Source organism: Ornithorhynchus anatinus, chromosome 5 (assembly GCF_004115215.2).
Source record: "Ornithorhynchus anatinus isolate Pmale09 chromosome 5, mOrnAna1.pri.v4, whole genome shotgun sequence".
Lineage (NCBI taxonomy): Eukaryota > Metazoa > Chordata > Mammalia > Monotremata > Ornithorhynchidae > Ornithorhynchus > Ornithorhynchus anatinus.
Window position 1 is genome coordinate 58,884,384 of NC_041732.1, and position 21,471 is coordinate 58,905,854.

General features: G+C 49.3%; 2 protein-coding genes across 2 annotated transcripts; both read left to right on the forward strand.

Moving 5' to 3' along the window:
• Nucleotides 1-336: 336 nt before the first annotated feature.
• Nucleotides 337-10,882, forward strand: LOC100081113 (phospholipase A2 homolog sphenotoxin basic subunit B). The gene is made up of 4 exons (XM_029066755.2): nucleotides 337-456; nucleotides 2,010-2,154; nucleotides 5,564-5,670; nucleotides 10,563-10,882. The coding sequence occupies exons 1-4, from the start codon at nucleotides 417-419 to the stop codon at nucleotides 10,703-10,705; spliced, it is 435 nt and encodes a 144-aa protein (XP_028922588.1). The 5' UTR covers nucleotides 337-416; the 3' UTR covers nucleotides 10,706-10,882.
• A 3,607-nt stretch (nucleotides 10,883-14,489) lies between these two features.
• On the forward strand, nucleotides 14,490-20,697 carry LOC114812284 (phospholipase A2 homolog sphenotoxin basic subunit B-like). The gene is made up of 5 exons (XM_029066751.2): nucleotides 14,490-14,634; nucleotides 15,331-15,386; nucleotides 16,368-16,512; nucleotides 17,507-17,616; nucleotides 20,092-20,697. The coding sequence occupies exons 2-5, from the start codon at nucleotides 15,344-15,346 to the stop codon at nucleotides 20,298-20,300; spliced, it is 507 nt and encodes a 168-aa protein (XP_028922584.1). The 5' UTR covers nucleotides 14,490-14,634; nucleotides 15,331-15,343; the 3' UTR covers nucleotides 20,301-20,697.
• The last annotated feature ends 774 nt before the right edge of the window (nucleotides 20,698-21,471 follow it).

The following is a 21,471-nucleotide window of genomic DNA, read 5'->3' on the forward strand; positions in this document are numbered from 1 at the left end:
GCTTACTGTGCGCAGAGCACTGTACTAAGCGTAGAGAATCCTGGTACCAGCTCACTGATCAGGGGCCATAGCCGCAGAACTAGAGAGTCACTTTTCTACCCCTTCCATCCTCCATTTCTGTTTCTCTACCTGCCTGAGCCCTCATTTCCTCTTCTCCCACTCTCTTCCGTGTCGCTCCGATTCTCCCCCTTTATTCACCCCTCCCTCAGTCCCAGAGCACTTACGTACATATCCGTAATTTACTTATTTATATTATTTTCTGTTTCCCCCTCTAGACTGTGAGCTCATTATGGCCAAGGAGCACACCTACCAACTCTGTTATATTATTATGCCCTACTTTCCCAAGCATTTAGTACAGTGCTCCGCTCTCAACAAATGTGACTGATTGACTGATTCTTCCCAGGCTCAATCTGAGGATGGAGGTTTTGCAGGTGTGGGTCATGCTGTTTGCCATTTGTAAGTGTTGCCAATCTCAGGGTTCTCTGTACAGTGGGGGGGGTGGGAGGCGTCTCTCCCCGAGGAGGCTCCCTGCTGATACTAGGAGCCGTCGAACCCATAACTCAGGGACACTTTTTACCTCTGGGCTCCCCTTCCTCCCCGCCCTCTCCCCCAACATGAGAAGGATCATCCTCTGATCTCCCTTCCTTCTCTCTCTCCCCAGTCCAGTCTATTCTTCACTCCGCTGCCCGGCTCATCTTCCCGCAGAAACGTTCTGGGCATGTCACTCCCCTTCTTAAAAACCTCCAGTGGTGGCCTATCGACCTCCGCATGAAACAAAAACTTCTCACTCTAGGCTTTGAGGCTGTCCATCCCCTTGCCCCCTCCTACCTCTCCTCCCTTCTCTCTTTCCACCTCCCACCCCGCATGCTCCGCTCCTCTGCCGCCCACCTCCTCACTGACCCCCGTTCTCGCCTGTCCCGCCGTCGACCCCCGGGCCACGTCCTCCCGTGGTCCTGGAATGCCCTCCCTCCTCACATCCGCCAAACTATTTCTCTTCTCCTCTTCAAAGCCCTATTTAAAGCTCACCTCCTCCAAGAGGCCTTTCCAGACTGAGTTCCCCTTTTCCCTCTGCTCCCTCTGCTCCCCCTCTACCCCCCTTCACCTCTCCTCAGCTAAACCCTCTTTTCCCCCCCTTTCCCTCTGCTCCTCCCCCTCTCCCTTCCCCTCCCCTCAGCACCGTACTCGTCCGCTCAACTGTATATATTTTCATTACCTTATTTATTTTGTTAATGAGATGTACATCACCCTGATTCTATTTATTTGCTATTGTTTTAATGAGATGTTCATCCCCTTGATTCTATTTATTGCTATTGTTTTTGTCTGTCCCCCCCCAATTAGACCGTAAGCCCGTCAAAGGGCAGGGACTGTCTCTATCTGTTACCGATCTGTACATTCCAAGCGTTTAGTACAGTGCTCTGCACATAGTAAGCGCTCGATAAATACTATTGAATGAATGAATGAACCAACCAAGAACCAGGCCCTTCCCCTCAACCCCCAACTGCCCAGACAATAATCGTAGTAAAAACCAAACGTTTCTGTCAGCTTTGCTGTTAAGAGATTAAAGCTGTTAACTGTTGTAGTATATGCTCCCAAGTGCTTAGTACAGTACTCTGCACACAGCAAGCGCTCATTAAATATGATTGAATGAATGAACGAATAAGTAATATCTCATTTATTCATTCACTTGTATTTTTTGAGCACTTACTGTGTGCAGAGCACTGAACTAAGTGCTTAGAATGTCCAGTTTGGAAAAAGATAGAGACAATTCCCGTCCAACAACGGGCTCACAATCTAATCTTTGACACATCCCTGAGAGACAGGGAGAGGCAAGAAATTTTTATCCCCTCTTTCTAGAAGGAGAAATGGCAGTCCACAGAGGTCTGTTGGTTTGCCCAAGGGCCAATGGCATCGGGGCTAGGCCTGAAAAAGGACCGAGTACCCAACCTACTTCTCGGGAAGCGTGCGTTCTCTCGGGATCGGCATTCCCAGTTCACTTTGTCGTTTCTCAGGTGTGATCCCAGGCCAGGGGAATGTGCTGCAGCTTCAGAAAATGATCCGTCAAACCACGGGAAAGAACCCCATCATCCAGTATAGTTTCTACGGATGCTACTGTGGAATTGGGGGGAAAGGTGAACCGAAAGATGCAACGGACAGGTAACCCTCTCTCCTTCCTGACCCCTCGAGTTGGGGAAAATCCACTTTGCCCACTCCAGTCCGGGCTGGCTGCTTTCTGGACTTGGGTTGGGTCGATTTGGGTTGCGTTTGGGTTGGGGTTTCTGTTAAGGGTGGGTTTTGAATTCAGGTTCGGATTTGGATTGGGGTTCAGATTAGGGTCAGGGTTAAAGGTTAGGGTTGAGACTTGGGTTCGGGACCAGGTCAGTCTGTGTTCACTGGTCCTCGAGTTAGAAGGAACCGGCCGATTCTCAGACCTTCCTCGAATGTGAGCCCGTTGTGGGGTAGGGATTGTCTCTATCTGTTGCCGAATTGTACGTTCCAAGCGCTTAGTACTGTGCTCTGCACACAGTAAGCGCTCAATAAATAGGATTGAATAAACGAATGAGAATACTTGTGGGAGTAGAAAGACTTTGACGTCCCAGAAGGCCATTTCCTTGTTCGGAGGGACCTACAGTACAGACTTTGGGGGCAGCACAGACAGGAAAATCACCTTCCGCGACACAGACCTCTATACCTGTCACCAGAGCCCCTAAACAACAACAATAATAATGATGGTATTTGTTAAATGCTTACTATGTGCCAAACACTGTTCTGAGCACTGGGGGTCAATACAAGGTAATCAGGTTGTCCCAGGTGGGGCTCACAGTCTTAATCTTCATTTTACAGATGAGAGGCCTGAGGCACAGAGAAGTTAAGTGGCTATCCCAAAGTCACACAGCTGATAAGTGGAGGAGACAGGATTAGAACTCACGACCCCGGACTCCCAAGCCTGTGCCCTTTCTACTAAGCCACGCTGCTCTCTCAATCAATAAGTCAATCTTATTTCTTAAGCACTTACTGTGTGCAGAGCACTGAACTAAACTACTAAGTACAGTGCCCTGCACACAATAAGCACTTAATAAATATTATTACTACTACTAAACTTCTATTCCTACTCCTACTCTCACTGCAGCTCCTAATAATAATAATAATAAATGTGGTATTTGTTAAGTACTTACTGTGTGGTAGTCACTGTTCAAAGCACTGGGGTAGGTACAAGGTAATCGGGTTGGACGCAGTCCCTGTCCCACATGGGGCTCACAGTCTCAATCCCCATTTTACAGATGTGGTAACTGAGGCCCAGAGAAGTGAAGTGACTTGCCCAAGGTCACATGTCAGACACGTGGCAGAGCTAGGATTAGAAGAGAAGCAGCATGCCTTAGTGGAAAAAGCACAGGCTCGGGAGTCAGAGGTTGCGGGTTCTAATCCCAGCTCTGCCACTTGTCAGCTGTGTGACTTTGGGCAAGTCACTTCACTTGTCTGTGCCTCAGTTACCTCATCTGTAAAATGGGGATTAAGAATGTGAGCCCCACGTGGGACAACCTGATTACCTTGTATCTACCTCAGTGCTTAAAATGGTGCTTGGCACATAGTAAGTGTTTAACAAATACCAGCATTATTATGACCTTCTGACTCCCAGGCCCCTGGCCTATCCATTATTCTAAGTTCTTCCTTAAGTGCCAGGCACTGTACTAAGCGCAGGGCTAGGTGCAAGTTTATCAGGTTGCACACAGTCCCTGTCCCACAACGGGCTCACAGTTTCAATCCCCTTTTTACAGATGAGGTAACTGAGGCACAGGGAAGTGAAGTGACTTTCCTCTGGGGTCACACAGCAGAGAAGTGGGAGAGCAGGGATTAGAACCCATGACCTTCTGACTCCCAGGCTTGGGCCGTATCCACTACGCAGTGCTACTCCTTCTACTCCTATCCTCTAAACCATTTGCTCATTGTGGGCAGGGAACGTGTCTCTCAACTCCGTTGTACTGTAAGAATAATAATGATGATGGTGTTTGTTAAGTGCTTACAATGTGCCAACCACTATTCTAAGCGCTGGGGTAGATCCAAGGTAATCAGGTTGTCCTACATGGGGCTTAATTCCCATTTTATAGATGAGGGGACTGAGGCACAGAGAAGCGAGGTGACCTGCCTAAGGTCACAGAGAAGACGAGTGGCGGAGCCGGGATTAGAACCCACGACCTCTGACTCCCAAGCCCGTGCTCTTCCCACTAGGCCGTGCGGCTTCTCCCAACCGCTTAGTGCGATCACCTGCACACAGTGAGGGCTCAATAAATCCCACTGACTGATTGATTACTACAACTAACTACGATGTTTGTTAAGCACCTGCTACGTGCTAGACACGGTACTAAGCGCTGGACCGTCTTCTACCGCATTACAACTACCACTACTAAGAGCTTGGAAGAAAATAATATAATAGAAGCCGTATTCTTGATCCCTGCCTTCATGGAGCTGACAATCTAGTGGATGGAGACAGACATTAAAATAAATCACGGGTAGGGGAAGCACAGCCAGCAACCAAAGCACCTGGCCACAGTTACCAACCCACAAAAAGGTCTGGGCAGACCCAAGGAGGCTCCTTTCATTCAATCGTATTTATTGAGCGCTTACTATGTGCAGAGCACTGTACTAAGCGCTTGGAATGGACAATTCAGCAACAGATAGAGACAATCCCTGCCCAACGAGGGGCTCACAGTCCTTCTTCCGTGTTGGGTGTCGGCCCCCTCTCTTCCAACACGAGGGCTCTACCTCTCCTCGCTAGTATAGTGGTAAATAACCCCTCTTGTCACACAGGAGACTGGGGTTCGATTCCCCCAGTGGGAGGCAAAATTTTTAATAATAATAATGATGGCATTTGTTAAGCGCTTACTATGTGCGCTGTTCTAAGCACTGAGGGGAACACTAGGTAATCAGGTTGTCCCACATGGGGCTAACAGTCCTAATCCCCATTTTACAGATGAGGTAACTGAGGCCCGGAGAAGCGAAGTGACTTGCCCAAAGTCACACAGCTGACAAGTGGCGGAGCCGGTACCCGTGACCTCTGACTCCCAAGTCTGTGCTCTTTCCACTTCGCTTCTCTGTGCCTCAGTTACCTCATCTGTAAAATGGGGACTTGAGACGGGGACCCCCACGTGGGACAACCTGATTACCTTGTGTCTATCCCAGTGTTTAGAACAGTGCTTGGCACATAGTAAGCACATAACAAATAGAGAAGCAGCGTGGCTTAGTGGAAAGAGCACGGGCTTGGGAGTCAGAGGTGGTGGGTTTTAGTCCTGCCTCTGCCACGTGTCAGCTGTGTGACTTTGGGCAAGCCACTAAACTTCTCTGTGCCCCAGTTAGCTCAACTGTAAAACGGGGATGAAGACTGTGAGCCCCACGTGGGACAACCTGATTACCTTGTATCTACCTCAGTGCTTAGAACAGTGCTTGGCACATAGTAAATACTTAACAAATACCATCATCATCATTATTATTAAATACAGTCATTATCATTATTATTATTATGGAGCAGCAGGATGGGAGCCCATCTCCCCTCTTCCCTGACCCCCTATAGGTGCTGCCAGGCCCATGACTGCTGTTACGGTGGACTCATCTCGCACCGCTGCTGGACCTTCTGGGACCGCTACAGATACAGCTACACTCGCGGGGTGATTCGGTGTGGTGAGTCGCCTTCCTCTCTTCCTACCCAGAGCAGTAGCCCCGGCCCATCTCTTTCATCCGTTCAATCGTATTTATTGAGCGCTTACTATGTGCAGAGCACTGTACTAAGCGCTTGGAATGTACAATTTGGCAACAGATAGAGACAAACCCTGCCCACCGACAGGCTCACAGTCTAATCGGGGGAGACAGACGGACAAAAACAAGACAACTTAATAGCAATAAATAGAATCGGGGATGTACACTTCATTAACAAAATAAATAGGGCAATAAAATATATACAAATGAGCACAGTGCTGTCTCCATTGCCCCCCGCATCCCTTTTCCTCCCTCCTTCCGGATTCTCCGGCTTCCCCGATCATCGCCTCCCTCCCCTTTGGAAGGTCTCCCCGAAGGGTCAACCTCAGCTTCCACCCATTTCTGGGAGGGCTGCAGGGGCGGGCTGGGGCTAGTTCTCGAAACTGGGTTCTAATCCTCTGGACTGTAAGCTTACTGTGGGCAGGGAATGTGTCCATTAATTGTTATATTGGAGTCTCCCAAACGCTTAGTACCGTGCTCTGAAAAGAGTAAGCACTCAATAAATATAATTAAATGAATGGATGAATCCCAGTTCCGTCACTTGTCTGCTGGGCGACCTTCGTCAAGTCACTTCACTTCTCTGGGTCTCAGAAACCTCATCTGCAAAATGGGGATTAAGACCATGAGTCCCTTATGGGACGTGAACTGCTTCCAACCTGATTAGCCTGCATTTACTATGTGCCCGGCACATAGTGAGCGTGTGTCTGTTATTGTTATAGTGTACTCTCCCAAGTGCTTAGTACAGTGCCCAGCGTATAGGAAGCCCTCAATAAATATGATTGAGTGAATGAATTAAATGCCATAAAATAACAACAACAACAAATAACTTACCGGGCTCGGATGAGGCAGTCATGGTTTTGGGCCGGTTTCGGCAGGGAGTCAAATCACGTCTCCGAGGCCTCAGGTCCTGTCGGAATGGCTTCCAGATTCCAGAGTTTCTTCCCCCGGCTTCCATCCGGCAGGCATGTCGCCTGGGCCTGTGGGAGCTGGAGCTCCCCAAAACAGAGACCCCAGGGCTCAGGGATGGCTATCAGCAAAGGGAAACAATTCTAATTCCAGCTTTTTTTATGGGATGGGAGGGACTGAGCCTGATCCTTGAGGATTAGACCAGAAACCTTGGAAACGGGAGATCTTATTTTTGCTAAGCTCCTGCGGAGCAGGGATGGGTCTTTTCTTCTGTTGAGCTGTCCCAGTAATGGTAATATTGCTGTTGGTGTAATAATAATGTTATTTTTTAAGTGCTTGCTGAATATCAAGCCCTGTTCTAAGCCCTGGGGTCGATACAAGTTTATCAGGTTGGTTAAAGGTTTATCAGGTTGGGGAAGCAGCGTGGCTCAGTGGAAAGAGCCTGGGCTTCAGAGTCAGGGGTCATGGGTTCGACTCCCGGCTCTGCCACTTGTCAGCTGTGTGACTGTGGGCAAGTCACTTCACTTCTCTGGGCCTCAGTTACCTCATCTGTAAAATGGGGATTAACTGTGAGCCTCACGTGGGACGACCTGATTACCCTGTATCTCCCCCAGCGCTTAGAACGGTGCTCGGCACATAGTAAGCGCTTAACAAATACCAACATTATTATTACTATAAAGTCCAAGTCTCGCATGGGGCACACAGTCTCAATCCCCATTTTACAGATGAGGTAACTGAGGTAACTTGCCCAAGGTTGCACAGCAGGCAAGTGTCAGAGCTGGGGTGAGAAACCAGGTCCTTCTGATTCCCAGGACCGTGATCTATTCACTGGACCGTACTGTGTGGCGGAAAAAAAGTGCGGCTCTGAGAATCAGGAGACCCAGGTTCTAATAATGAAATAATAATCACGACACTTGTTAAGTGCTCACTTTGTGCCAAGCTCTGTTCAAAGCACTGGTGTAGATACAAGATCATCAGGTCAGATGCAGTCTCTGTCTCATTTTGGGCTCTGATTTTAAGAAGGATGGAGGCCAGGTTTTGAATCCTCATTTTACAGTTGAGGAAAATGAGGCCAGGGGAAATTAAGTGACTCGGCTAAGGTCACACAGCAGGCATGTGAAAGAGTAGACTTTTTTTATGGTAATTTGTTAAGTGCAAAGTCACCCTACTAAGTGCTGGGGTAGATTCAAGCCAATCAGGTTGGATACAGTCCCTATCCCACAGTCTTCATCCCCATTTTACAGGTAACTGAGGCATAGAGAAGTGAAGTGTCTTGCCTGAGATCACACAGCAGACAAGTGGCAAAACTGGGATTAGAACCCAAGTCCTTCTAAATGCCAGGCCAGTTCTCCTTCCACTTGGTCATGCTGCTCTTTATACAGTTTCTGGTTCCTGAAGGATGGAGACTTATCTGTCATTCTCGAAGGGAGACTCTATGATTGCTCTCCCAATCAGTACGGGGATGGGAATGCTACTGTTTGATTAACGCTGACCTGCTGTGTGACCTTGGGTAAATCTCTTAACCTTTCTGTACTTCAATCTTCCCAACTGACACATGAAAGCCTCATCTTTACCATGTCGCCTGCTTATTGAGGCACAGAGGGAAGAATATTTTGGAGGGAATGTCCTTGGAGTGTTCTGAGATCTTCACGGAGCTACAGATAAATATGGGAATAATCCAGACTGTGAGCTCATTGTGGAGCGGGAATGTTGTCGTACTCTCCCAAGCACTTAGTACAGTCTCTGCACACAGTAAGCGCTCAGACTGAATGAATGAATGAGTAAATCGACGGTATTAATTGAGGGCTTGCGGCTAAAGAGAACTGTATCATAGAAGTTGGAGGACTACAGTTTTTTAAATTATTATTATTATATTTCTTTCACCCTAAGTGGCAAGCACTGTTCTAAGCACTGGGAAGAGACAAGGCAATCGGGTTGGACACAGTCCACATCTCATTTAGCGTGGCTCAGTGGAAAGAGCACGGGCTTTGGAATCAGAGGTCATGAGTTCGAATCCCAGCTCTGCCACTTGTCAGCTTTGTGACTGTGGGCAAGTCATTTAACTTCTCTGTGCCTCAGTTCCCTCATCTGTAAAATGGAGATTAAGACTGTGAGCCCCACGTGGGACAACCTGATTCCCCTGTGTCTACCCCAGCGCTTAGAACAGTGCTCTGCACATAGTAAGCGCTTAACAAATACCAACATTATTTAGGGCTCATAGTCCTAGAAGAAGAGAGAACGGCTTTTTAATATCTATTTTACAGTTGGGTAAACCGAGATGCAGTAAAATTCAGTGATTTGCCTAAGGTCACAGAGAAGGCAAAGGGCAGAGCTGGGATTAGAATCCAGGTCCTCTGACTCCCAGGCCCGTGTCTTTTCCACTAGGCCAAGCTCTTCTCCCTGCTCTCAAGAAGCTTACAATCAAAGAGTCAGACAGACACAGGACATTCACAGATAGATGGAGTAGGAGACAACACTACAGTTGTTGATAACAAGTATATGGAAGGATAAAAAGATAAATAAGTTTTAGTTCATGTAAATCAAGAATATGCATAAGCACTTTCGGCAGTTGTGCAAATATAGCTGCTAGTGGAGGCTCCTGGTTGGATAAGACCTGGGAAGGCCTGTTGGAGGAGGTGGGATTTCACTGCTTGGAGAAGCAGTGTGGTCTAGTGGATAGAGTACAGGCCTGGGAGTCAGGAGGATCTGGGTTCTAATTCTGGCTCCGTCATTTGTCTGCTGTGTGACCTTGGTCAAATCACTTCACTTCTACGTGCCTCAATTACCGCATCTGTAAAACGGGAATTAAGACTGTGAGCCCTGTGCGGGACAGGGACTGTGCTCATCCTGATCAGCTTGTATCCATCCCAGTGCTTAGACTAGTGCTTGGCTCGTAGTAAGTGCTTAACAAATACCGTAGAAAAAAATCATTTGTATATATTGAGCGCTTACTGTGTGCAGAGCATTGTACCGAGCACTTGGGAGAGTGCAATCTAGCAGAGATGGTAGACACGTTCCCTGCCCACAGTGAGTTTACAGTCTACAGGGGAGCAGAAGGGCTTTGAAGATGGAGAGAGCTCTGGCCTGGTGGATTGGAAGGAGGAGGGAATTCCAGGCGGAGGTGGGAAAGTTGAGAATGGGGCCCAATGAGAAAGCACCCACCAGTTCCCCAAATCTTTCAAAGAGGGAGCTGAGGCTTAGGGTTCTAATAATAATAATTATTATTATAGTATTTGTTAAGTGCTTACTATATGTCAGGCATGAGGGTGGATACAAGCGAATCAGGTTGGACACAGTTCCTGTCCCGCGTGGGGCTCACCATCTCAAACTTCATTTTACAGAGGAGTAACTGAGGCACAGAAAAGTAAAGTGAGGTCACACAGCAGAGAAGCGATGGAGCCAGGATTAGAACCCATGGTCTTCGAATAATAATAATAATAATGTTGGTATTTGTTAAGTGCTTACTGCGTGCAGAGCACTGTTCTAAGCGCTGAGGTAATCATAATAATGTTGGTATTTGTTAAGCGCTTACTATGTGCAGAGCACTGTTCTAAGCGCTGGGGGAGATACAGGGGAATCAGGTCGTCCCACGTGAGGCTCACAGTTAATCCCCATTTTACAGATGAGGTAACTGAGGCCCAGAGAAGTGAAGTGACTTGCCCACAGTCACACAGCTGACAAGTGGCAGAGCCGGGAGTCGAACCCATGACCTCTGACTCCGAAGCCCAGGCTCTTTCCACTGAGCCACGCTGCTTCGAATCCCAGGTCCAACCTCTATCCACTGTGCTATGAGTTCTGAAGGGAAAGGGGAAAGAGAGGCCGTGACGGAAACCACCTCCCACCTTCTCTGAGGAATCTTAGCTGTGAATCACTCAGTGACCTGTCTGGGAATTTGCTTTTTGCGCGGGTAGGTGCTGGGAGCTGGTGTGAGAAAAACCTCTGTGAGTGTGACAAGGCTTTGGCTCTCTGCCTGCAGCGCAACCTCCGTACTTACCAGCCAAAATTACGCTTTTACTCGCAACTCTCTTGCAAAGGAAGGACTATGCGTTGCTAAGGGAAGGCTTTCCCTCCCCACCTGCACACTTCTCCACACCTGCATGAAAAAGAATCGGATCCAGAAACCAGTTCTGCACCGGGAACACCACCTTTCAAGGAGGTTATTTCTCCCTCTCTTCCACTCCCACTTCATGGTGACACCTGGAGTAGACTGTAAGCTCACTGTAGACAGGGAACATATCTACCAACTCTATTTTACTGTACTCTTCCAAGCTTTAACTGTAGACTCTAAACTCTATTCTAGACTGTAAGCTTGTTATGGGCAGGGAATGTGTTTATTGTTCCACTGTCTCCTCCCAAGCACTTAGTACCGCGCTCTGCACACGGTTAGCACTCAATATATACGATTGACGGACTGACTGACTCTTACTAAGGTGCTCTGCACGCAGTAAGTGTTTAATAAATACCACTGAATGATTGATTTAAATGATTAAGCAGGAGATCTGCAGGATCCGGGGGCTCGGAGCAGAAATGCTATAGCGTGGCTCAGTGGAAAGAGCCTGGGCTTCGGAGTCAGAGGTCATGAGTTCGACTCCCGGATCTGCCACTTGTCAGCTGTGTGACTGTGGGCGAGTCACTTAACTTCTCTGGGCCTCAGTTACCTCATCTTTAAAATGGGGATTGAGACGGTGAGCCTCTTGTGGGACAACCTGATTACCCTGTATCTACCCCGGCGCTTAGAACAGTGCTCTGCACAAAGTAAGAGCTTAACAAATACCAACGTTATCATTAATTACATTTGTTAAGTTCATACTAAGTGTCAAACACTGTTCTGAGCACTGGAGTAGACACAAGTTAATTAGGTTGGACACAGTCCCTGCCCTGCATGGGGCTCACGGTCTAAGTACAGGAGGAGAACTGAGGCACGGAGAAGTTAATGAACCTGCCCAAGGTCACACAGCAAGTGATTGGTGGAGCTGGGATTAGAACCCAGGTCCTCTGACTTCCTGGCCAATGCTCTTTCCATTAGGCTATGCTGCTTCTCTGTTATTCTCCCTTTTTTTATGGTGTCTGCTAAGCGTTTACTATGCGTCAGGCACTTTGCTAAGGGCTGGGGGTAGATACAAGCTGGACACAATCCCTGTCCTACACAGTCTTAATCATTCTACAGATAAGCTAACTGAGGCCCAGAAAAGTTAAATGACTTGCCCAAGGACCTACAGTAGACAAGCTGCAGAACCAGGAATCTCCACTATGCTTCTATCCAAACTGAGCAGACCGAGCTGAGCCCGAGGTTGTCTGTGAAGTTTGGGACTAATGTTCCCCTCAATATCATCACACCATCCTCAGATGTCATCATATCTATTCCCCTGCCTCCACAAGGGGTTACACCTAGAATACCCAGACAGATAGGGGGAAAAGTCTTCCCTAGTCATAAGGTTAGTCATGAAGAGCAGCATGGCCTAGTGGAAAGAGCAGAGGCCTGGGAGTAAGAGGACCTGGGTTCTAATCCCGGCTCCGCCACGTACCTGCTGTCACCTGTGCCTGGGTTCCATCATCTGTAAAATAGGGAATTCGATACCTGTTCTCCTTCCAGCTTAGACCATGAGCCCTCGATGGGACAGGGATTGTATCGGACCTGATCATCTTGTATCTTCCCCAGTGCTTAGAACAGCGCTTGGCACATAGTAAGCGCTTAACAGATTCCACAGTCATCGTCATCATCATCACAAGGCTGGCCAAAGGAGATTCCAAGCCCTCTTTCCATGATGTGTTGGGAAAACAGAATATTTCGAAGTGCCCGCCATTTACCAATTGCCTCTTTTTATGAATTCCAAATAAAAATAGCAAAATCCAAGTGGCTCTGAGTCTGGTTTCAACTGGTTTCAGTGGGGTGGAATGAGTTTTTTGAGAGAAGAGGATGAAATGGGGATGGGAGCGGGGAAGGTGAGCATCTCTGTCAGCTTCCCATCTAGCCCGGGCTTCGGAGTCAGAGGTCATGGGTTCGACTCCAGGCTCTGCCACTTGACAGCTGTGTGACCGTGGGCAAGTCACTTCACTTCTCTGTGCCTCAGTTACCTCATCTGTAAAATGGGGATTAACCCTGAGCCTCACGTGGGACAACCTGATTACCCCGTATCTCCCCCAGCGCTTAGAACAGTGCTCTGCACATAGTTAAATATGCGCTTAAATACCAACATTATTATTATCTAGATGATGCCCGAGTCCAGGGTTCGATTAGCACCGGCAGGAGCAGAGGAGGACTGGGGTTGTTCTGGGGACGGGGGAGTGGAAAGGGAAGAGAAGCAGGTCTGGTGCCGGGGAGGGGGGCTGGGGGTCAGAGTTCCAGGATGTTCAGGGTTGAACAGTCTGGGGGTGGTGGGAGGAAGGAGAGTTCCGGGGGTCAGGCCACCTCTAGCCCCCTGGGTTTGGGCTTAACCTTACCCTGCAGGAGCTCAGTCAGTAGCCCCAGCCCCAGTCTCTGTAGATAACGCCTAGATTGTCCCCTCCCTTCCACTTCAGGAGGGAGGGGGAAACATCCCTCACCAGACAATGGAGGATTATCTCTCCCCTGGGCGTTTCACCTTCTTACCTTGTCCCATCTTTGCTCAAACAGGATGAAATTTTAATTAGGAAACACCAAATCCTTTCTTTGAGTTCATCACCCCCAACTAATTACCACCTCCAAAGATTACTCACTCCCCTCCCCTTCTCCCTTTTCCTGCGCTTCTTTCTCCCCCAACTTTTCAAATCATCATTCCTAGTTTTCCAGTCTCCCCATCACTTCTGTTCTAAATAATTGTGGTATTTGATAACAGCAGCAACAATAATATCTGTTAAGCGCTATGTACCAGGTACTGAACTAAGTCCTGGGGTAGATATAAAATAATCAAGTTGGACACAAGCTGCTCAGGTCCTCTCCTCTCCTTCCTCGCCTCCTTCCATCCCTCCCTTCTTCTCTCCTTCCTCCTCTCCCTCCAACCCTCCATCCCTCCCCTTCCTTCCCTCTCTCCATGGGGCTCCCGATCTGGTGCTGAGGCATGATTAGAACCCAGATCCTCTGACTTTAAGGCCTGTGCTCTTCCCACTAGGTGATGCTGCTTCTGGGTTTGGCTGGGCCCCCCCGTTCCTTCTTTGGAAACCTCAAGACTCTACACTGAGAAGCAGTGTGGCTCAGTGGAAAGAGCCCGGGCTTGGGAGTCAGAGGTCATGGGTTCCAATCCCGGCTCCGCCGCTTGTCAGCTGTGTGACTGTGGGCAAGTCACTTCACTTCTCTGGGCCTCAGTTCCCTCATCTGTAAAATGGGGATGAAGACTGTGAGCCTCACGGGGGACAACCTAATTATCCTGCATCTACCCCAGCGCTTAGAACAGTGCTCTGCACATAGCAAGCGCTTAACAAATACCAACATTATTATTATAATTTACACCGTAAGCTTGTTAGAGGCAGGGAGCGGGTCTGTTAATTCTGTTGTACTGTAGTCTCCCAGGTGCTTAGTACAGTGCTCTGTGCCTAATTGAGCACTTAATAAACACCATCGATCGATTGACTCCTCGGGGCTGAAAATGGGGTATTAGCCGGGGGCAGGGACAGGCATCGAAGTTCCAACTGGCTTCCCGGATGGGTGACCGCTGACCACCTTGCCAGTGTCTAAGGAAGGTGGAGAGGCTGAAATTTGAAGTCCCGGGCGGGGGATCTCAGCAGCCTGGGTGGGGAGAGGAGGGAGGGAGGCCTGGAGTGGCTCAAAAGATTCTTCGAGTCCAGGATTCCTTCTTCTCGGAACCCCCTGCCTCGTCATGTGCCTTTGTTACGCGCCCCCCAGGCCGGACACTGTCAGACCCCCGACCACGCTGTTCGCTGCAGGGGGTGGGGGTCTCTCTCTCTCTCCTGGGGAATGAGGCTGGGATCCTGTTAGATCCGAGAGGGGGTGAATTGGGGGCTCCGCTGCTCGACCTGATTTTCTCCTCTCTGCAAACATGCCAGGAGGCAAGCGTCCACCCACCGGACTCCTGGGGCCAAAAGCTCCGGGAAAGGAGAGCCCTCCCGTCGGGGGGAGAGCAGGACTTGGGACCCCCGCAAGAGGGAGATCAGGCCTTGGGAAGCCCCCAACCGGAGGGAGAGCAGGACTGGGACCCCCGGCAGAGGGAGAGCAGGGTTGGGATCCACCCCCCTCCGAAGGAAAAGCTGGGCTGGGAATCCCCCACAAGTGGGAGAGCAGGGTTAGGACCCCCTCCGGTGGGAGAGCAGGGCCCGGGACCCCCGCTGCAGGGAGAGCAGGGCTGGATCTCTTCCCCTCAGGGGGTCAGTCCTGCAGATACAAGACCCCGGTCTCCTGTCCATCTCACCCCATCCCCCTTGGCCATAAAAGCCATCAGGGACCAAAGCGACTTGGAGAGAGGCTCGTTGCTCCAGGCCCCGCTAGCACTGAAGCTGCTCAGGCCCTCTCCTCTCCTTCCTCACCTCCCTCCCTCCCTTCTCCTCCCTCCATTCCTCCCCTCTTCTCCCCTTCCTCCTCTCCCTCCAACCCTCCATCCCTCCCCTTCCTTCCCTCTCTCCATCCCTCCCCTCTCCTCCCCTCCCTCCCTTCCTTCCTGTCCCCCGTGCCCCCCCCCCCCCCCCCGGGCAGCCCAGCCTGGACTTAGAGTGGGATCCCAACGGCTCTGCATTGGGTTCTTCTCCCAGGTCCAGTCCCAAAATGAGGTTACGGTGGGCGCTGGCGGTGCTGATGGCCTGCTGCTGTGAGTGCCGGGAGCCGGGCGGGGGGTGGCCGGAGGAGGACTGGGGGGTTTGGGGGATCGGGGAGAAGGTGGCCCGGTTCTGACCGGCCTCCACTTCTGTTGCTCTGTGGTCGGCTGGGCCCAATCTGAAGGGAGTCTTGGGGCTAAAGGTCAGGCTGGGGATGCCAGTCCCGCAGGCCCCAATCCAGGCTGGTCAGGTCCCCCCCACGATGAGGGAACCCCAGAAAACCCAGGCCTAAGAACCCCAACGGTTATACTGTGGGGCAGCTGGGCAGTTCTGACCAGAAAGTCAGAGGTTCTAAGCCTGGCTCCACCACTTGTCAGCGGTGTGACCTTGGGCAAGTCGCCTCACTTCTCCCGACCTCCGTTACCTCGTCTGTAAAAAATGGGGATTAAGAGTGTGAGCCCCATGAGGGACAGGGACTGTGTCCAACCCGATTAGTTCGTAGTCTACCCCACTGCTTAGAACAGTGCTTGGCACCTAGGAAGCACTTAAGTATTATAATTAGTAGAGAAGCAGCGGGGCTTAGTGGAAAGAGCACACTCTTGGGAGTGAGAGGACGTGGGTTCTAATCCCGGCTCCGCCACTCGTCTGCTGTGCGGTCTTGGGCAAGCCATTTAACTTCTCTGTGCCTCAGTTACCTCAACTAAAATGGGGATTAAGACTGTGAGCCCTATGTGGGACAACCCCATTACCTCATATCTACCCCCGTGCTTAGCACATAGGAGGTGCTTAACTGCTACAATTATTATTATGACCATTCATTCAGTCTTTTGAGCGCTTACCGTGTGCAGAGCACTGTACTAAGCACTTGGAAAGTACAATTTGGCAACAGAAGAGACCGTGGGGACTGTAGGTGGGGAGTGAGGGGTGCCGGTGGAGGAGGGGGAGGGGGTTTTTACCCTCACCGAGTGGTGGGTGAGGGGCTTCGGCCGAGATTGTGTCTTGCTTTCTGCTGACTCCCCTCTGCTGGCCGGCAGGTGTGATCCGGGCCCTGGGCAGCCTCTATGAGTTCCAGAAGATGATCAAACAAGCCACTGGGAAAGGGGCCTTCCCCCATTACTTCGCCTACGGCTGCCACTGTGGCTGGGGGGGCCGAGGCCAGCCCGTAGATGCCACAGACTGGTAACGCTCTCTTCGGGGGAAGGGGCAAAGGGGCAGCTTTGAACGTCGGGGTGGATAATGAACGCTGACCAGGCACCGGGAAGGTTTGACTAACCTGCCCCACGGCAGGGGAATCAAGTAAATGCTATCAGCTGTGGTGGGATTCCACTGCTTAGAGAAGCAGCATGGCCTAATGGATAGAGCAGGGGCCTGGGAGTCAGAAGGACCTGGGTTCTAATGCCAGCTCGGCTACTTGTCAGCTGTGTGATCTTAGGCAAGTCACTTACCTTCTCTGTGCTTCAGTTCCGTCATCTGTAAAATGGGGATTAAAACTGGGAGTCCCTTATGGGACAGGGACTATGTCCAACCTGATTAGCGGTGTTTAGAACAGTGCCTATCACATAGTAAGCATTTAACAAATACCGTTTAAAAAAAAAAACCGAAACAGCATGGCCTAATGGAAAAAACATGGACCTGGGAGTTAGAGGACCTGGGTTCTAATCCCATCTCTGCCACTTGTCTGCTGTTTGACCTTGGGCAAGTCACTTAACTTTTCTGTGCCTCACTTACCTCATCTGTAAAATGGGGACTAAGACGGTGAGCCACTTGTGGGACAGAGACTGTGTCCAAATAACCAATTTGGTAGACACGTTCCCCGCCCACAAAGACCTTACAGTCTAGAGGGGAAGACAGATGCTAAAATACATTTTGGAGATGGACATCAGTGCTTTGGGGCTGAAGGTGGGGTGAATATCAAGTGTTTGCTGGATAAAGATCCAAGTGCAAAGGTGATGAAGACGGGAGAGGGAGTAGGGGACATGAGAGGTTAATCAAGGAAGACCTCTTAGAGGAGATGTGATTCTAATAAGGCTTTGAAGGTGGGGAGAGTGATCACCTGTCAGCTCTGAAGGTGGAGGGAGTTCCTGATATGAGGGAGGGTGTGGGCAAGGCGTCAGCAGCGGGATAGACGACATCGAGGTACAGTAAGTACCTCCATCTTCCTTCCTCCCCTCAGGTGCTGCCACAAACATGATTGTTGCTACTGGAGGTTGAGGGTTCACCACCAGTGTTCGGCAAAATTTAAACCGTACAAGTACAGCTTTGTGGAGGGGAAGTTCCACTGTGGTGAGTTCATTGCATTCACTCAGTCCTATTTATTGAGTCCTTACTATGTGCAGAGCACTGGACTAAGCGCTTGGGAGAGTACAGTGTAACAGTAAACATTTACATTGCCTGGCCTCAGTGAGCTTACAGTCTAGAGGGGGAGGCAGACATTAATACACGTAAATAAATGACAGATAATGGCCAAAAGTGCTGTGGGGCTGGGAGCGGGGATGAATAAAGGGAGCGAGTCACGGCTACATAGACGGGAGTGGGAGAAGAGGAAAGGGGGGCTTAGTCTGAGAAGGCCTCTTGGAGGAGATGGGCCTTCCATAAAGTTTTGAAGGCCAGGTAGGGGGCTAAGGCTTCACTTCCTCCTGACTTCATGGGGCTGGGCCAGAACTTCAGCGGGAAGACAACGGAGCATCAGCAGGCATTGATTAGGACTGATTAACTATATTTACTGAGTGCTTACTGTGTGCGAGACACTGTACTAAGTGCTTAGAAGAGAACAGTATAACAGAGTCAACAGACACATTCGTCCCTAGTCTAGAGGAGAAGCAGGGGGGCTTCCCCCACCCTCCAGTCCCCTACCCCAGGCCTGAATCCCAAGTAGAACAAAAACAGAATCCAGTGTCTCTTGATTATTTCTGATCTACTCCAGCACCTAATACAGTGGTTGGCACATAGTAAGCACTTACCATAATTATTAGTGTTAAATGCTTGCTAATTGTCAAGGACCTATTCCACAAATGCTGGAGTAGATACAAGTTTATCAGGTTGGACAGAGTTCCTATCCAACATGTTGCTCACAATATTATTATGATTATTATTATATTGTAATTATTGATTTCTCAGCTGAGCTCTCATACAATAACAATAATGATGGCATTTGTTAAGAGCTTACTAGGTGCCGAGCACTATTCTAAGCGCTGGGGTAGATACAAGGTAATCAGGCTGTCCCGCGTGGGGCTCATAGTCTTAATCTTCATTTTATAGATCAGGTAACTGAGACACAGAGAAGTCAAGTGACTTGTCCAAGGTCACACAGCTAATCAGTGGCAGAGCTGGGATTAGAACCCACGACCTCTGACTCCCAAGCCCGTGCTCTTTCTACTAAGCCACATTCTCATCAGTGTGAAAGTTGGAAAGGGGCACCTCCAGCCAGCACTGAGGCAAATGCATAGTGCCACTGTTTCTTCAGATGGTTAGCGCTTTGTACAGTGTCTGGCACACAGTAAGTGCTTAAATACCATGATTATTATTATTATTGTAATTGTGTTATTGTCATTTACAGTGACACAATCTTACCCCATCTGAAGGGTTTTGGGGCTAGAGTTCATTCATTCATTCATTCAATAGTATTTATTGAGCGCTTACTATGTGCAGAGCACTGTACTAAGCGCTTGGGATGAACAAGTCGGCAACAGATAGAGACAGTCCCTGCCGTTTGACGGGCTTACGGTCTAATCGGGGGAGACGGACAGACGAGAACAATGGCACTAAACAGCGTCAAGAGGAAGAACATCTCGTAAAAACAATGGCAACTAAATAGAATCGAGGCGATGTACAATTCATAGAGTTCTGGTTCCTGTGTTGATCTAGTCAGACTCGCTTCTCCTTCTATAAATCCTCAAGGCTGAGACCTGCATCCACTGCTCTGCAAGCCCCATGTGGGACAGGGACTGTCTCAATCAATCGTATTAATTGAGCACTTACCGTATGCAGAGCACTGTACTAAGCACTTGGGAGAGTACAATACAACAGAGTTGGTAGGCACGATCCCTGCTGTCAATGAGCTTACAGATTAGAGGGTGTCCGACCTGATTTTCTCGTACCTACCCCAGCGCTTAGTACAGTGGTTGGTGCATAATAAACAAACACATATTACAATTATAATAATTATGAGAAGCAGTGTGGCCTAGTGGATCGAATATGGGCCTGGAAATCAGAAGGTGATGGGTTCTAATCGGGGCTCTGCCATTTGCTGCGTGACCTTAGGCAAGTCACTTTACTTCTCTGGGCCTCTTACCTCATCTGTAAAATGGGGATTGAGACCGTGAGCTCCGTGTGGGACAGGGACTGTGTTCAACCTGAGAAACTTGAATCTTCCCCCCGTGCTTAGTACAGTGCCTGGCACATAGTAAGTGCTTAACAAATACCACAGTTTTTATTATTGTTAATATTATTATTATTTTCATACCTCCCAGAGAGGTCAGGAGGGAAAAAGCAGACCAGTTCCGGGGGGGCTCAACACTGCCGAAAAGGTGAATGGGAAGGGGAAGTGGGAATGAAATGGCAGCTGGGGCCAATGAAGAGGGGACTTGCGGAGAGCCAACTCCAGGCCAATTCTTGTCAGAGGTAGCCGAGATGCCGGAATCTTCCGTCACTCAGTGGTATTTATTGAGCGCTTACTGCGTGCAGAGCACTGTACTAAGTGCTTGGGAGAGCTCCCAAGAACAGAAGCTGAGCCCCGTGCTTCTCCCCATGGATGAGCAGGTCCGGGAAACTGGTGTGAAACCCATATCTGCCAGTGTGACATGGATGCCTCCCTCTGCTTCCGGCACCATCTGGACTCCTACAAAGGGCGGTACCGCTTCCACTGGAAGCCTGGCTGCGGGCGCAACACGCCAAGCTGCCAGAACGACACCCTGGCTCAGCCCCAGAAAGTCCGCATGGCGCTGAGCCAGACCAGTCAACGGCTCTGACCGGGGGGCCGAAGGATGGACTCCGGGAACTCAACCTCTTCCTCCTTCTCCCCGAAGTGCAACAACCTGGCAGAGGAGTTGCAGAGACAGAACGCAAGCCGTGCTTTCTTCCACCCGGGCGCCCACCCTTATGAAGGACCGGGGTGGTACTGGGGTGCGATGCCAACCTGTCCTCCTGTCTCTCTATGCCGTTTATCTGACTATCATCTAACTCTGTATACCCCTCTATAGGTTTATCTGTCTTTATCTCAACCTAGAGCTTCCTGACTGTCCCCCTTTCTATTATCCAGCAGGGCCCCATCCCCAAAGCCTTCTGGACTATCCCTCTCTCCGTTTCGCTTGCCGGCCTTCTCTGAATTTCCTTGGTTTCACAATAAACTGGTCCTTATCAGCGGAACTCAGATGTATGTATTTTTTCCCCCTCTATTTGCCATGAGCTGCAGGGCAGATCACCAACTGAGGATATATTTCTGGGAAAGGAATTTGATATCAAAGGACCTTTGGAAGAGGAAAGTGTGTGTGTTTGTGTGTAGTAAGGGTTTTAGGGGCACCGTGTTTTTCCAAGATATATAGATATCTTGTCTTGGAAAAACATATATATAGATATCTATATAGATATCTATATATATATATATTTGCAGGTAAGTCCGTATATGCTGTGGGATGTTCTTCCTTTTTGTTGCACAAATATTTTACTGTTACAATGACTCATTTTCAAAGGAAAGCACCCCGGTCTTTTATACAATATTTCTTCCTTATTCAAGCTATGTTTAATCAAATTTGCTGAGGAGTCATCACTCTTTTGTTATCTGGCTTTGCTTTATGAACATAATCTTCCTGGTACTACCTCGGTACTGAGCAAAAGCACCATTAGAACAACAGGGGAGGGGATCGGGGAGAAATTCATGAAGATACAAATACACAAATTAGAACAGGGACAGGTTAATCCTTAACTTTACATTCAATATCTGTTGGTTGCTTTTGACTTTCCTCTTGACAATATTATCCCTTTACCTTCCACAGTGCAGTGAAAAGACCAAGTCTTTTCCTAACTCCAACCCACACGATTATTTTACTTCTATATGAAGGTACTTTTTTTGTTCAGGGGAGGGACACTGAGAACAAACTTCATTACCTGTGCCTACTCCAACCCAGAACTTGAAGTTTTTCC

What these genes read in the sequence shown, in the direction of transcription:
- LOC114812284 (XM_029066751.2), top strand. Translation starts at nt 15,344, where the DNA reads ATGAGGTTACGGTGGGCGCTGGCGGTGCTGATGGCCTGCTGCT. An exon ending in CCCGTAGATGCCACAGACTG is followed by an intron (nt 16,513 to 17,506) that starts GTAACGCTCTCT and finishes TCCTCCCCTCAG; the next exon opens with GTGCTGCCACAAACATGATT. An exon ending in GGAGGGGAAGTTCCACTGTG is followed by an intron (nt 17,617 to 20,091) that starts GTGAGTTCATTG and finishes ATGGATGAGCAG; the next exon opens with GTCCGGGAAACTGGTGTGAA.
- LOC100081113 (XM_029066755.2), top strand. Translation starts at nt 417, where the DNA reads ATGGAGGTTTTGCAGGTGTGGGTCATGCTGTTTGCCATTT. An exon ending in CCGAAAGATGCAACGGACAG is followed by an intron (nt 2,155 to 5,563) that starts GTAACCCTCTCT and finishes GACCCCCTATAG; the next exon opens with GTGCTGCCAGGCCCATGACT. An exon ending in TCGCGGGGTGATTCGGTGTG is followed by an intron (nt 5,671 to 10,562) that starts GTGAGTCGCCTT and finishes TTGCGCGGGTAG; the next exon opens with GTGCTGGGAGCTGGTGTGAG.